Genomic DNA, 15,962 nt, shown 5'->3' on the forward strand with positions numbered 1-15,962 from the left:
CAATTTCATAAAAAATGCTCAGTAATCTCACTTTAAATCAGGATAAGTTTTCATTATTTGCTTTTGATTAACAAAAATAAAACCTTCAGATAATCACTGAAGGTCCAGATAAGCCCTTAATCCTATGCATGTCTAAACAGTAAAAAGTACTACAACTCCCAGCATTCCCCAGCCAGTACTTTGCTAGCAGAACAACTAGCACAAGCAATAGCTTGCCTAATTAAGTTGTAATGAGGTGTGTAAAATCTTGTGTAACTGGTTGTGGAACATCTTGTGCAATGGCTTGCATAAGAAGAATCAGCCCATGTAGTCTACTGTGTTGAGCTGAAATATTTAGATTTCTTCAGGAACTGAAACTATTTTATATTAAGCTATGAAAATGCACACAATTTGTTGTGAGGACCAACGCTGGGTTCCCTTGGGATAGGTCTTTCTACAACTTTTGGCTTTCAGTAACAAATCAGTAAACCAAGTAAAAGCAGCATATTTTACGGAACCGTATTTTTAGGGCTTGCAGTTTCCCTGGAGATTTTGTGAGGTTTGCTGCTATTGGAGACATCATTTTAAGATTTGTATAGCATAAATAGTACCCATTTAAATTAGATGGTTGAACAGTCCAGCAGTTGCTTCAATGGCCAAATTCATCTTTTCTTGGCTGAATATGTTACTTTGAAGATACAAAGAAATGAGGAAGTGTTACTTTGCTTATCGTAAAGGGCTTGAAATGATGGTATTTTAGGACTGCTCTAGTTATAAGGTTGCAGAGTGTTCAACACAAATGTAAGGAAAAGAAATGAAAGTCCTGGGAACCCTTTCTTTAATTTGGTACCTAGTTATCAACAGGCATTCTCTCACGCTACAGAGAACATGGGCTACCATATGTAAATGAGCAAGGTTTTTTCTATAGCTGTTGTCTTCCTGAAAGCAGGTATAGGCGCTTCGAATGGGGAGAAAGAACATTGTCTTATAAAAGTATGAAGTACTCTGTGAAGTATGAACCACGACTCAGTTTTCTAAATTGCAGTTTTAAAATTTCTTTTAAAGGGGGGAGTAATAGTAAGAAGAAACATAAATTTCAAACCACTGAAGAATGAGACACCTGCCAAACATACAAATGTTATGGTTTGCAAAGTGCACTGTTGAAACGCATAAGTTTCAGGTTAGACCCTCTATAGAGTACGGCTCTGTTCCTACAAAGGCCACTGATTTAATGGAACAGATTTTCAGCCCTGTGCAGAGAAGAATTTCTCTGGAGCCTCCCATGCTTGGGCCCAGCCTGGAGGATCCATTTGAAAAGATGTTGGTGGCCAAAGCTCCAATGCCTGTCCCATAAAGTAGTCTGCTGACAAGAATTAGTATCCCAGCTGCTGCTTCATCTACCCCCTGGCAACTGCCTGTACCACACTAGGGAGGCCAGCCTTGTTGGAGAGCTACGGTTAGGGCAATAAATGTTGAATACAACTGAGAACCTGAAGCAAAGTACCAACCACTTTCTGGGTGGATATTACAGGTGACATAATTTAGATGTGCAGAAGTTTTCTTTCCTTCTCTACCAAATCATTGCTGTTGTTTTTGTTGTTGTTAAAATTCATCTGTTGCTTCCCACCTCAGAAAGCAGTCTCGAAGCAATTTACACACAAATACAGAAATACGTAATTAATATAACAGAGAAAACAAAATCAGTCTAAAGCATAGAACAGTAATACAAATAAGAATAAACAACATAAAAACATAATCTAAAAGCAATACAATACTAAGAATGTTCATTCGCAATACACAAATCTCTCTCCACCCCTCCCTTGAATGAACACCACAAAAGCAGCCCACAACAACTGGGCCATAACTAATGGCCAAATACCTGGGAAAACAAATACATCTTTGCCTGGCACTGAAAAGATGACACTTTTGGCGCCAGGTAAGCTATTGGAAAGAGTGTTCCATAAACATGGAGGTATCGCAGAAAAGGCCCTTTCCTGAACTGTTACCCTCTGAACTTCTCTTGGAGCAGACAGACAGAGAAGGAGCTCTGAAGCTGACCTCAGGGACTGGGTAGACTCATATGGGGAGAAACGGTCCTTGAAATCTTGGGGTCTGGAGCTACGTGGGGCTTTATAGGATAAAACCAGCACTTTGAATTTGGCTCAGAAACAGATTGGCAACCAGTATAGGAGAGCCAGAACTGGATTTATATGTTCACATTGTCTAATCCCAGTCAACAGCGTAGCCACCCAATTCTGCACTAGCTGGAATTTTCAAGCCATCTTCAAAGGCAGCCCAACTACAACACATTGCAGTAACCTAACCTAGAGGTCGCCAGTGTATAGACCATCAATGCCAAATGCCACCAGTCATCTTCAGCTCTATTCATTTATGTCACCATTAGTTTATTGCATGTTGTAGTCCCAAACGTTTGCACATGGATGAATCTGGACTGAGCCACTGATAGTTGCAACCAAGAAGACTGTTATTCTTAGAACTGGAGACACAAATACACAAGGAAATATATACACACTTAGATGAGCTTTTGTCAGTGAAAATGGTAAACATCATGTAATTTGTGAAAGTTAATGTAGAACTTTCAGAAATGCTGATTCCTGCCAGACCTTCTAATATTATATTTTAGCAGATACTGATAAATCATAGCATATGTTAACTATTTGCGTAACACAGTAGCCATCATGTGTTTTTTTTTTTTTTTTACGATCTTTTCTAGGATATTTTTCTCTTCAGGATAATAAGCTTAATTCTCAATTCCTTTTTTTTTAAAGTTCATTTTTGTTTTTCCACAGTAAGTATTTTTCAAAAGAATAATTTTGAAAAAGTGATCATATTGCATCAATAATTGCTAAAAAGATGTTAATATTGGGGGGAAATGGAACAAGTAATTCTTATTAGATATGCTGTCATCTTTTTTTGGTACCAGTCCGAAGTCTGTCTGTTCACAAATAAGTCCAACTATAACCAGCAAGGCTTTGTGATGTACAGGGCAATCTTGTATGTGTCTACTCAGAAGTAATAGCATTCAGAGATACTTACTTCTGGGTGAGGGAGGGAGCAGCCCTATGGCTTCTAGACAGTGGCTAGGTGGCCATAGGATATCTTGTTTTCCAGGACCCGACCTCCCTCTACTTCCACGCTGCCTCGGAGGCAGCTTGGAACAGCCCCGTCCTCCGCGCTCACAAGAGGAGTGTGGAGTGGCTGAAAAGGGGCGTGTCTGGGGTGTTCCGGGACAGGATGGGCGGAAATGCCTGTACAACACATCCACATGTGTCGTACAGCAGCCGCCTCCCCTGCTCTGTCCTCCCATGGCTAGACAGCCGCAATCTGCTGTCTAGCCAAAAATGCAGGGCAGGAGAAGTGCGGAGGGAACGATCCCCTCTGTGCTTCTCCTGTCCTGCATTGGATAGGTGGTCACCTCCGAGTTTGGAGGCGGCCGCCTATCTGGATAGGATTGCGCCCTAAGTTTAGGATTTCAGCCTAAAGTTTAGGATCACAATTACTAGTTCTAAAATGCTAATTTTCTTGGCATTTGTGATACAGCTTGTATCAACCATTATTGTAAGAGACTTTTTGCTCTCTTCTTGAGCAATTGGAAGATAATATGTCATCCAGATAATTTCAGACCGCTGAACATATTACTTTAGAGTATAGAAAAGGTCTGAACAGTAAAATAAAACTAATGATAAATAGCTAATTGGGGAACTATCAGAGAAGTAAATGATCTGGCAAATCAATGAAAACTAGTGTTAATGAATGACTACTGGCTTTAATACTGTTGGTGAGAAACGGCATTACAAATATGGGCAAAGACAAACATTTTGGGATGACTTTAATGAAAACTGAATTTCAGGTGAAGGCTAGGCTTGCAACGGATCTGTGAAATTCATATTCTTTGGCTCTGGAGGTTGGGGAGAAGGCTTACATTTATGTGCTGCAGATAGACTTGCCAAATGCCATACCCGCAGTTGGCATGACACAGTTGTAATGCTGCAACCTGTAAGGTGGCGAGTGCTTCTGTAATTATGAATGAGTACTAGAACTTCCCCTTTGAATGTGAACATCAGGAACAGCTTACAGGTTAGAGTTTTATAGTATTAATTGCCGGGAAGGCGGGGGGGAATCCTGAATAGTTTGTCTCAGTGGAAGGATGTTACTTATCCAGTGATATATTACTATCTCTGTTTCCTATTGTACTCAAGGGCAAGAGTGGGGAAAAGAGAGCAGTGACCCTGAAAGTATATACTTGTCCTTTTTACAGCAGTCTATTCTACTGCAGCGCTTTCGTGCTGCTCCAGTTCTGTTAGTGACATGAAAAATGAAAGACATAACACATCTACCTCCCATGTGTTTTGTTCCCTCAGCATGGGGCAGGCTTTCATATATTTTACTAGGAAGGAAACCCAAGAAAAGAGCTGTTTGAACCTTTTATCATACCTTCTATTAGCGATGCTTAAACCTAAGTGCCGATCCTTATGTAGCCAAAATGAGGACACATATGCATAAGAACAGGTATCAGCAGGCTTGGAGAAACCCTAAGATTTGCAGAAGTACAGAAAAAAATTTTTTTAAAAAAACTAAGGGGCAACATCCCCCCAAAGCAGCCCAGTGAAGACTAAGCATTGGTCAACAGGCACAAAATGCTGGCTGACAGTTTTGGCAGGGGGCGATGGAATGGAATATCGTGAAAAAGGGCACAGCTGGGTAGGACCCTGAAAAGGAGCACTCCATATGGCAACATGTTGTTGCAGGTTCCACTTGTATATTTAAATTGCCACTTTTCTTGGCAAGGAGCATAAAAGCAGCAACTGGAGAAAGACTGAACCCCAATTTGTGTTGTTCAATGCAAAAACTGGCAATCTAAACATGTCAGCACCATTTGCAACTGACATGAGAAGCATATATTTTATACTTGGGTACACGTGCAAAAAGTATTAGTAAGAAGCATCCCTGAGAGAGAACAAAAGACAAATGCATTACATGGTGGCTCTCCCTCTTGTATTTCTCAAAAGGAACAGTATTGAACAGGGCTGTGTGCGCTCACAGCATACAAGAGGCTTTCTGTGGGTGGCTCTCTTAAAAAGGTAACAAATATTTGTGCATGTTTGGCTGGGGAATGCTATGGGGTTTAGGATTTTTTTCTGTCTAAGCATGCATAGGATTGTGCCCTAATAGTGTTAAATTCCTGCTGTAATTTCTCATTTTAAAAAAGCAACCACAGTCCAGATTTCAGAGAAAAAAATAATCACAGGAAAAATAGATTCATTACAATTAGTTTGTTTATAATATTATAATCAATTTTAAAAATCCCTAGTGAGTCTGTGACTAGAAGTGAGTTAATTTATGATAATTTGTTAACAAAACAACCATAATAAACTAATTAATTGCCTTAGTCATTAACTCTTATCCTTAATCGGTTCTTTTAATACTTGATTTTAATGATAGTCTGTTAATGCTACAATTCAAAACTTACCATAATTAATTCATCCAACAGTTTTTAAATCACCCTCTTTATTCCATTTCTTCTCCCTTTGATCAGTTTCTGTATACCTTTATGAAGGACTTGAGGAATATTGGCAATACTTTTCTGGCTTATAGGTAAATATTGTTTAAGAGAGCAATCCTGAGGCCCTTCCCTACACAGTGTCTGGGGGCCATAAGATAGTTCAGATTCCTCTCAGACCCAATAGTTCAAACTCCCCATCCTCTTCCCCTCCCCCTCATAGCTGGCATGGAGAGAACCCCACTGGCTGTCTCTCTGCAAAGTGGGCCTTGGGGGGAAGGTAAAGGGGGTGTTCCCATGGGCGGGAAGAGGAGGGGACTAGGGAGGCCAACTTATGAGGAATCCTGCGGCCTCCCCAACCTCCTTCCCTCTCCCGCCCCGATGACTCAGGCGAAAAAGCCCATCTAGGTGAAATGCAGAGGAGGAGGAGCGTGGAGGCCATCCCCATAGGATTGCATGCCCTAAATGTATTTGCTAAAGCCAATCATGAGCCAGATCCATTGAAACTAAAGGAACAAGATCAACATTACTAAGGTCCACTGCATTCAATGGGACTTAGTTGTGACTAACTAGCTGGATCAGGGCCATGGACAACACCAGAATCCTCATAAAAAACCAGTTATCAGGATTGATAAAATCAATGCATATATAAATGAAGTATCTGGAAAATACTGTAAAAAAGTACGTGGAAAAAAGTCCTAAAATTCCCAGCCAATTCCCTGGCTGGAACATGCTAGGAGTTGTAGGACTTTCTTCTGTCTAAACATCCATAGGATTGTGCCAGTAATTGAAAGGTGGCTCTAGTTTTCATGAGGATGCCCTAAGTGGCCACAGTTTTGGTACAGTTTTGCAGCACCACAACCACCACAGAGTGGTAATGCACTATATGAGTATATCATTGCACTGCAGCAACTTATCACCCTTACAGCCAGCTTTTCCAGTCTGGTATAAGGTGGAATCACCCAGCCAAGCTGTCTGGGGACAGGGCTCACACACAAACACTCTCTCTCTCTCTCTCTCTCACACACACACACACACACACACACACCCCAGCTTGGCAAAAAAGGACCAGGACTCCTGCCTGGAAAAGTTGATAGATGCTGCTCCCAGTATAAAAAGGACTCCTGAGGTTTCTGCTTCTGTTGGGACTCTTTTTTCTTCACATTGTGAGGGTCATCTGCTGGACCAGAAGTAGAGCTTCTCATGCTGCTTTGGCTTGGGTGGCACTAGTTCTCTAATTACTCTGCTGGGTAGTGCAAACACACTGAGCCTGTTCATACAATCAAGCCGCCCACTATAACTTATTTAAGCCCCAGTGGCTGCAGCACAGGCAGGCAGCCAGTCTGAATATTCACACCATGGCTGCAGCTTATTGTGCTGTCCAAACCTGGGAAGGGTGGGTTGTTGGCGTGGCTACCAAACTACCCACAAGCCTAAAACAGCCCATGGGTTCTGGGTGGTTTGTTAATTACGCCAACAACCCACCCTCACCAGGTTCAGATGACATGGCAAGCTTCAATATTCAGAAGCTGCCTGGCATGCACTGCAACCCACGGTGTGGGCTGTGGGGATTGTCACTATCTGGTCACTATCTGGAACACCCAAGGTTTGTATTTCAGCTCATCTATCCTCTTAACTGGGTTTGTTGTTGTTGTTGTTGTTGTTCAGTCGTTCAGTCGTGTCCGACTCTTCGTGACCCCATGGACCATAGCACGCCAGGCCTTCCTGTCCTGCGCTCTCTCCCGGAGCGTGCTCAAGTTCATATTCATTGCATCCGTGATGCTATCTAGCCATCTCATCCTCTGCCGTCCCCTTCTCCTTTTGCCTTCAGTCTTTCCCAGCATCAGGGTCTTTTCCAGGGAGTTTTCTCTTCGCATTAGGTGGCCAAAATATTGGAGCTTCAGCTTCATTATCTGTCCTTCCAATGAGCACTCAGGGTTGATTTCCTTTAGGATGGACTGATTTGACCTCCTTGCAGTCCAGGGGACTCGTAAGAGTCTTCTCCAGCACCACAGTTCGAAAGCATCAATTCTTCGGCGCTCAGCCTTCCTTATAGTCCAGCTCTCACAGCCATACATTACTACTGGGAAAACCATAGCTTTGATTAGACGGACCTTTGTCGGCAAGGTGATGTCTCTGCTTCTTACTATGCTGTCTAGGTTGGCCATAGCTTTCCTCCCCAGGAGCAAGCGTCTTTTAATTTCATGGCTACAGTCACCGTCTGCGGTGATCTTGGAGCCCAAGAAAGTAAAATCTGTCACTGCTTCCATTTCTTCCCCTTCGATATGCCAGGAAGTGATGGGGCCAGATGCCATGATCTTAGTTTTTTTAATGTTGAGTTTCAAACCAGCTTTTGCACTCTCCTCTTTCACCCTCAACAAGAAGCTCTTTAGATCCTCTTCGCTTTCTGCCATTAGGGTGGTATCGTCTGCATATCGGAGGTTGTTGATAATTCTCCCAGCAATCTTAATTCCGACCTCTGATTCATCCAACCCGGCATTTCTCATGATGTACTCTGCATATAAGTTAAATAAGCAGGGTGACAATATGCAGCCTTGTCGTACTCCTTTCCCAATTTTGAACCAATTGGTTGTTCCATGTCTGGTTCTTACTGTTGCTTCTTGACCCTCGTACAGGTTTCTCAGGAGACAGGTAAGGTGGTCTGGTACTCCCATCACTTTAAGAATTTGCCACAGTTTGTTGTGATCCACACAATCAAAGGCTTTAGCGTAGTCAATGAAGCAGAAATAGACATTTTTCTGTAATTCTCTTGCTTTCTCCATGATGCAGCGAATGTTGGCGATTTGATCTCTAGTTCCTCTGCCTCTTCTAAACCCAGCTTGTACTTCCGGGAGTTCTCGGTTCGCATACTGCTGAAGCCTAGCTTGTAGGATTTTGAGCATCACCTTGCTGGCATGTGAAATGAGCGCAATTGTGCGGTAGTTTGAACACTCTTTGGCGTTGCCCTTCTTTGGAATTGGAATGTAAACTGACCTTTTCCAGTCTTGTGGCCACTGTTGAGTGTTCCAGATTTGTTGACATATTGAATGCAGCACTTTAACAGCATCATCTTTTAGGATTTTAAATAGTTCGGCTGGAATACTGTCATCTCCGCTAGCTTTGTTGTTACTAATGCTTCCTAAGGCCCACTTGACTTCACTCTCGAGGATGTCCGGCTCAAGTTCAGTGACCGCACTATCATGGCTATCAGGGACATTCAGATCTTTCCTGTATAGTTCTTCTGTGTATTCTTGCCACCTCTTCTTAATCTCATCTGCTTCTGTTAGGTCCCTGCCTTCTTTGTCCTTTATCATGCCCGTCTTTGCACAAAACGTTCCCTTGAGATCTCCAATTTTCTTGAAGAGATCTCTAGTCTTTCCCATTCTGTTGTTTTCCTCGATTTCTTTGCATTGTTCATTTAAGAAGGCCTTCTTGTCTCTCCTTGCTATTCTCTGGAACTCTGCGTTCAGTTGGGTATATCTTCCCCTTTCTCCCTTGCTTTTCGCTTCCCTTCTTTCGTGAGCTACTTGTAAAGCCTCATCAGACAGCCACTTTGCTTTCTTGCATTTCTTTTTCTTTGGGATGGATTTCGTTGCTGCCTCCTGAACAATGTTACGGACCTCCGTCCATAGTTCCTCAGGCACTCTGTCTATCAGGTCTAATCCCTGAAATCTAGTCCTCACCTCCACTGTATATTCATCAGGGATATGATTTAGGTCCTACCTGAATGGTTTAGTGGTTTTCCCGACGTTCTTCAATTTAAGCCGAAATTTTGCAAGAAGCAGCTCATGATCTGAGCCACAGTCAGCTCCAGGTCTTGTTTTTACTGACTGTATGGAGCTTCTCCATCTTTGGCTGCAAAGGACATAATCAATCTGGTTTCGATATTGACCATCTGGTGACGTCCATGTGTAGAGTCGCCTCTTGTGCTGTTGGAAAAGAGTGTTTGCTATGATCAGCGTGTTCTCTTGGCAAAACTCTATTAGCTTTTGTCCTGCTTCATTTTGTACACCAAGGCCATGCCTGCCTGTTATCCCGGTGATTTCGTGACTTCCTACTTTAGCATTCCAATCCCCTATGATGAAGAGGACATCTTTTTTTGGTGTTAGTTCTAGAAGGTGTTGTAGGTCTTCATAGAACCGATCAACCTCAGCTTCTTCGGCCTCAGTGGTTGGGGCATAGACTTGAATTACTGTGATGTTGAATGGTTTGCCTTGGATTCGTACTGAGATCATTCTATCATTTTTAAGATTGTACCCCAGTACTGCTTTTCCCACCCTTTTGTTGACTATGAGTGCTACTCCATTTCTTCTAAGGGATTCTTGCCCACAATAGTAGATATGATGGTCACCTGAATTAAATTCGCCCATGCCTGTCCATTTGAGTTCGCTGATTCCCAAGATGTCGATGTTCAATCTTGCCATCTCATGTTTGACCACCTCCAGCTTACCTTGATTCATTGATCTGACATTCCAGGTTCCTAAACAATATTGTTCTTTACAGCATCGGATTTTCTTTTCACCACCAGACACATCCACAGCTGAGTGTCCTTTCGGCTTTGGCCCAGCCGCTTCACTCTTTCTGGCGCTACTTGGAAATACCCTCTGCTCTTCCCCAGTAGCATATTGGACACCTTCCGACCTGAGGGGCTCATCTTCCGGCGTCATATATTTTAGCCTTGTGATACGTTCCATGGGGTTTTCTTGGCAAGAATACTGGAGTGGGTTGCCATTTCCTTCTCCAGTGGACCACATTTTGTCCGAACTCTCTGCCATGACCTGTCCGTCTTGGGTGGCCCTGCACGGCATAGCTTATGGCTTCACTGAGTTACGCAAGCCCCTTCGCCACAACAAGGCAGTGATCCATGAAGGGGCTTAACTGGGTTACCTTGAGCAAATTACTGTCTTATCTGAATCTGCTGAATAATGGTGATGAGCTATATCACCCAAAAGTCTCCTGAGTTTAACAATACAGTGGCTTATCAATCTAAAAATGCAAATACCAACTGTTCATGAGCTATTAACTGCAATTGTTAAGTGATATAGTGCCAAGCTACAGGCTTTTTTCTTTTCAGATGCATGTATTGCTCCTTTTGTAGCATAGAGGTTTCTAGTGACACAGTGCTTTCTCCTGCGGATTGGTTAGTGTCTATCAGACTTCAAGAGCTCACAGCTACTTATCAGAATCATTTCCTACGGATGTTTTCTTTGCTGTCTTTGCTTAGCTACACTTAGGTTTTTCCATGTACTATCAGAAACAAAGCTGGATTCAGTTACGCAAAATGGTTCTCGGAAGTCCACATTTTATAGAAACCCTATTTGCTCTCCCTATGATTTGATGAAATGATTATTGCTGTATTTGTGTTCAGAAGTTACTGTGTGATGCTAATTAAGTTGATCACAGGTGGGAATTCCCCAGGGATTTTGCAGATGGTGTTTTACGTATTGTTTCCTCTTGGCAATTGAATGTACTGGAAGAGACTTACTTGCTTTCTCAATTCTGAATATAAGTAGAAGAGAGATCCACTATGTATGTATTGCAGAGCTATCGGTTTACATGGGGTGAGGCGTGGGGGGGATCATGAATGGGTGGGTTGTTAATTACACGGGACTTGTGTTTTCTATACAGAGAATCATTTTCCTCAGAAAAATGTAGTTAACTAAAGAATTATGAAGATTCCTGCCTTCACAATGTACTATATGAGTTGAATTTTAATTTGGATTTAGAGTAACACAATTCATTGTTAGAACCTTTTGAGAGTTTTTAAAATGGCAAGCCATTATTTTAAAGTATACAAATTTGTTTGTAGTCAAAGTTATGATTGACTTGTTATCTAGAAAGTTCTTTTACAGCTGTGAGTTCATTTCTTTGGCTCTTTCTAGCCGTGTTAATTGTTAGATAATACAATGATATATAACTGTCATATAACTGTCAGTCTTTCATTCTAGGGCATGGCTACAGAATCGTAACTACATTATCAAATACATTTTGTACCCTTCCTCCTCCATTCCCCCCAAAATATATTCCTGTTTTCTGAACCATATTCTAAGTTGCTTTAGGTTAGGTCAGTACAAACCAGAGTTTAATATGATTTTGGTAGGGCGCAATCCTATGGCTGCTAGATAGCAGCTAGATGGCCATAGGATTGGTCGGTTTCTGGGAACCGCCTCTCTGCCCCCTCCCCCACCGCCTCATAGGCGGCGTGGATCATCCCCGGGTTCCATGCCCATAAGAGCAGTGGGGTGGGGCAAAAGGGGGCATTCCCAGGGGTGAGGAGTATGGAAGTACCGGCACGACACTTCCTGTGCATCGTCCGGCCTCCCCACCCTGTGCTCCGAAATCCCACAGCTAGACAGTCAAAATCAGGGCAGCTGGAGCACAGAGGAGAGAATCCCCTCCATACTTCTCCTGCTGTATATTGGATAGGCAGTCACCTCTGAGTTCAGAGGCAACCACCTGTCCCCGTACGATTGCTCTCTTAATATGATAATATGTTAATATGATGATGGGATTAACTGGAACTTCGTCACATTCCCTTCAAGCCAGACCTCTAGCTTTGCACTTTCTTCTAAATTTGTGAAATCACATGTAGCTAACTAGTCAGAAAATGGCCCTAGGCATGCATTGCGGAACTGCGGGAACAGTGAGGTGCAAATTTGAAACATGTCTCGGCCAACCCCTCTACATTCTCTACTGTTCATGGGTCCCATCTGAATATTCTCAAGGAAAGTGGCCTCTTGTTTAAGGCCATTTTCTGACCCCTTGACAGTGCAGTTTCAGTTTTACCTCTATAGAGAATTAGAGGCAGATTAAATTAGTTAGAATGCTATTTTATGTTTATTTTGATTGTGCATGAAATTGTCATCTTGAGTGTATTTTTTAAATTCTTAAAACTTATTTTTATCTATTTTGATCTACGTTGCTTCATGCTAACATTATTGAGATATTGCTTTAAATCTGTAGGCAGAATTGCCACTTCTAGCATTTAAAAGTTGTGTGCCAGAATATCAAAAGATTATATACGAGTTTTCCTTCCAGCTCATAGTACTATGATTTCTTGTTTTTGTCCTCCACACGCATGCTAGTAGCTCTAAAGTGGACTGTGTTTGCTCTTCGTAGGTGGTAGACTGTGCTTGGGACGAAACAGTGAAGATCTATCGTCCATCTTCAATGGTTATTCCTGCATAGAAACTGATATCCTGTATGGAAGATAGCTGTTCTGTAAGAAATCACTTCCAGGTTCCTAGTGCAGGACAGAACTGTCACAAGATGTATTATTTGCCTTGAAAACGACCTTACGTTTTAAAATGTGATTTCTTGTTGTTTAAGATATGCAGCTAAAAGACAAGATCATATGACTTCTTTCACAAAAACTGTGATGGGCCAGCAGAATAATCACAAACTATGTGGGTGGACAAAAAAAAAAACGGGAGAGAAGAAACACTCCTAGACATGTATACAGTATAGGGCGAGGGTGGGCAGAAATTCGATTTCCAGATGTTTTGGACTCCCATCATTCCTGACCATTGGCCATGCTGGCAGGGGATTTGGGGATTTGAAGTTGAAAACATCTGGAGATCGACCTTCTGCCCACCTGTGGTATAGGGTAACTGGCAAGCAACTGTGTAAATATTGGGTGGTTGGAACTATGTCCTATATCTACAAATGGAAAAAATGCAAATTATATTGTAATATGATCATTCATTATTGTTCAAAAGCAGAGTTTATTATACAACAATTTATTATACAACAATCTGATGTAAATAGCATTCAGTTATTTCGTTATGGATGCATTTTGCAATTGATGCTGCATTATAATACAGTGCATACGGCTGAGGGACATACTGTTATCTAACTCAGCTTTTGTCTGATCCTTCTGTTTTTAAATGTTCTTCTTTAATCGGGGGGAAAAATATCCACCAAATCGTTTCACTTTGTCTATGACACAAATGTTCAATGAAGGTCATGCTACACTCATTTTCCAGAGACAACCTATTACATTTTTGCATTCAGTTCATGTTCAGCTGTGACTGAAACAGGGTTGCCAACTCCTAAAAGACAAAATTGTGGTACCTGGACAGGGACCTGGGGGCAAAATCCAGAGGAGCTTGAGAGCAGGGTAGACCACAGTGGCTGAAGGGCAGGAGCCACAGAAAATGCTGTGTTTATCTAAGGTGTACGGTTATTCTATGTGCTTATATATCCCTTGCCACCAAGCAATATATCCATAAGCAATGCCAGCCACAATTTACATATTTTACAGATGGAAAACACTGAGGCTAAGAGTTTTTCTACTCCAAAGGGAAATCAGTGACTCCATGGCAAAGAACTCAAAACCCACGCAGACTACTTGAGTGAGCCAACTTAGATATGGACAACGGATTGTCACAGTATGCTTTATAAAAGTCAAGGAGTTAACATTTAGAAAGTTAACAATGTTTACTTGTTGCTTATTTTCCCTCCCCCACATTCCCTACTTCATAAAGGTGCAGTATATGGCAACTGAAATGATCAAGGGGCTGGAGCAATTTCCCTATGAGAAAAAAATTACAATGTGTAGGGTTTAGCTTTAAAAGGTGGAGGGGAGGGATGATAGAGGATCTGTCTGTTCCCTTCCTAAAAGCATGTGCAGGAAAACGTCATAGGAATGTTAAGGCAATAGCTTTTTATCAAATCCCTTTTAGAAGTCCATCCCATAAATCCAAGTTGGATGGGTCCTCTGCTAGGGTCCTTCAACCCCATCTGTTTTTTGCTGTTGGGACTTTGCACTTGATCCAGACACCCAACACACCCATGGCTTCCATACAGTTTGAGGATTCTTGCAATAAAATGTTTGGGAACTGGTTTGATATACCTGAACCAACTGGTGTAGTTCTGGCTGATGTAATGTATCACGTTACATAGCTGATTTACGTTATGTGATACAGTTATCACTGATGAATAGCACTGTGTGAGTGTAGCACATGGTCCTAGATCTAGGTTAACATGTTAGATAGAAATGGTCTAATATTAGATTAGATTGGATTGGATTATTACAGAAGGTCTGATGATTATTGGGAGAAGATAGAGGAATAGGGTGATCATCCAAGGAAAATATTATTTGATCTTGGATTATTAGTTTATTAAAACATTTAATGTGATGGGGGGGGAAAAACTTTAAATTAAAAACAACAACAGCAATGACACATCTTTGGTCAGACACACAGCACCTGTCCCCTCACTGCCAGACTCTCTGTAGTCCAGGGGTGGAGGACCTGTGGTTCTCTAGATGTTGTTGGACTACAGCTCTCATCATCCCTTACCATTAGCCATACTGGCTGAGGCTGATGAGTGTTTGAGTCCAATAACATCTGGAGGACTGCAAGTTCTCCATCCCTGCTCTGGTCTCTTGAGTTGTGAAACTCTTATGTCGTAGGTCAAACACTGGAAGGACCTGGTGTTTTGCACTGTTTTGGCTCTTGCAAGCCAATTCTACAGATGAAGTGTATCATGAAGAGAGCTTGCTATTTTGAATAATTATGTATATTTTTAAACATTGTGATGGTTAGGTACAGATTTCAACCATTTAACAGCTACAGTGACTTTTATTTTTCTGGCTCTGTTCCACTTCAGTTTCAAAACAGTGATTCAAGTTGTATTCCAACCAGTTTGCGAGAAAGAAGAAGGTTGTGATTAAAAAAAAAAAATAGACTAGGCTTGACTCCTGGCTCATTTTTTGCACATATCCAGCATTTCTTGATTGTTATGATTATAAAGGGGTCTACTATTTTTAAGAAGAGTTGAGATCACTATTTTTTAATTATCTGGCCAGGGGCCAGTTGTGGGCAGATTAATTCCATAATAAATAGATGCAGTTTATAGCTATGCCTGCAAGCCAAATTCTATCACTGATCCAGAGATTTGGCATGCATTGGAATGTGCAAGAGGCTCCCTGATTCCAACTGAAGTGCTGATCTACATGTATCAGGGTGTGTGTGTATGCTCATGCCCATCCACAAATCTGCTCTCTCCACTGAAATAAATGGAGAAGCTGTTCTGGGGGACGGTGTTCTGCACAAGTTTCAGAATGAGAACAAATTTCTGAATTTGTTTACTATGCAAGAAGTCTGTTTACTACATTAAAAACAAAAGTACTATTTTCTGTTTGTCTTGAAAGGACCTTGCAGGAGATTGAAGTGTCACAAACACTTGTAAATTTATGAGCCGAGAAATTACACAGAACCATAATGCTACTGCATATAGCTTTTGGTAATATTCAAGGTAATAAATGCTAGTCCTCTGTAATAAAACTGATCATTTCAAGCATTAATAGTTCTTCCTTTTATCTCCTCCTTCTGGTCATTGTGCAAGCAACATGTTAGAGAAAATGGAGGTAATGGAATATCTTGTAAATTGTGTGTGTGTGTGCGGGGGGAGAGAACGGACTGGAAAATGAGAAAAATATTCAGCAAGATAAAATCTT

At 41.6% G+C, this 15,962-nt stretch overlaps 1 protein-coding gene across 3 annotated transcripts in view; it reads left to right on the forward strand.

Moving 5' to 3' along the window:
* The window catches only part of PEX7 (peroxisomal biogenesis factor 7), a 98,633-nt gene that overhangs the window by 73,985 nt on the left and 8,686 nt on the right, over window positions 1–15,962 (forward strand). For 2 of the 3 annotated variants that reach the window (XR_014786707.1, XM_084827654.1), the window contains one exon: window positions 12,620–15,193. The exons of the other annotated variant lie outside the window; for it this stretch is intronic. Coding sequence is in view for 1 of the 2 variants with exons in the window: in XM_084827654.1 (XP_084683780.1) it covers window positions 12,620–12,688 (69 nt within the window). In the remaining variant the exon portion in view is untranslated. Of the gene's footprint in view, window positions 1–12,619; window positions 15,194–15,962 lie in introns of those variants that run through there. 3 annotated transcript variants of the gene reach the window in all.

This window comes from Heloderma suspectum, chromosome 1 (genome assembly GCF_057233095.1).
Source record: "Heloderma suspectum isolate Gila_16-S chromosome 1, 16-S_ref, whole genome shotgun sequence".
Taxonomy (NCBI): domain Eukaryota; kingdom Metazoa; phylum Chordata; class Lepidosauria; order Squamata; family Helodermatidae; genus Heloderma; species Heloderma suspectum.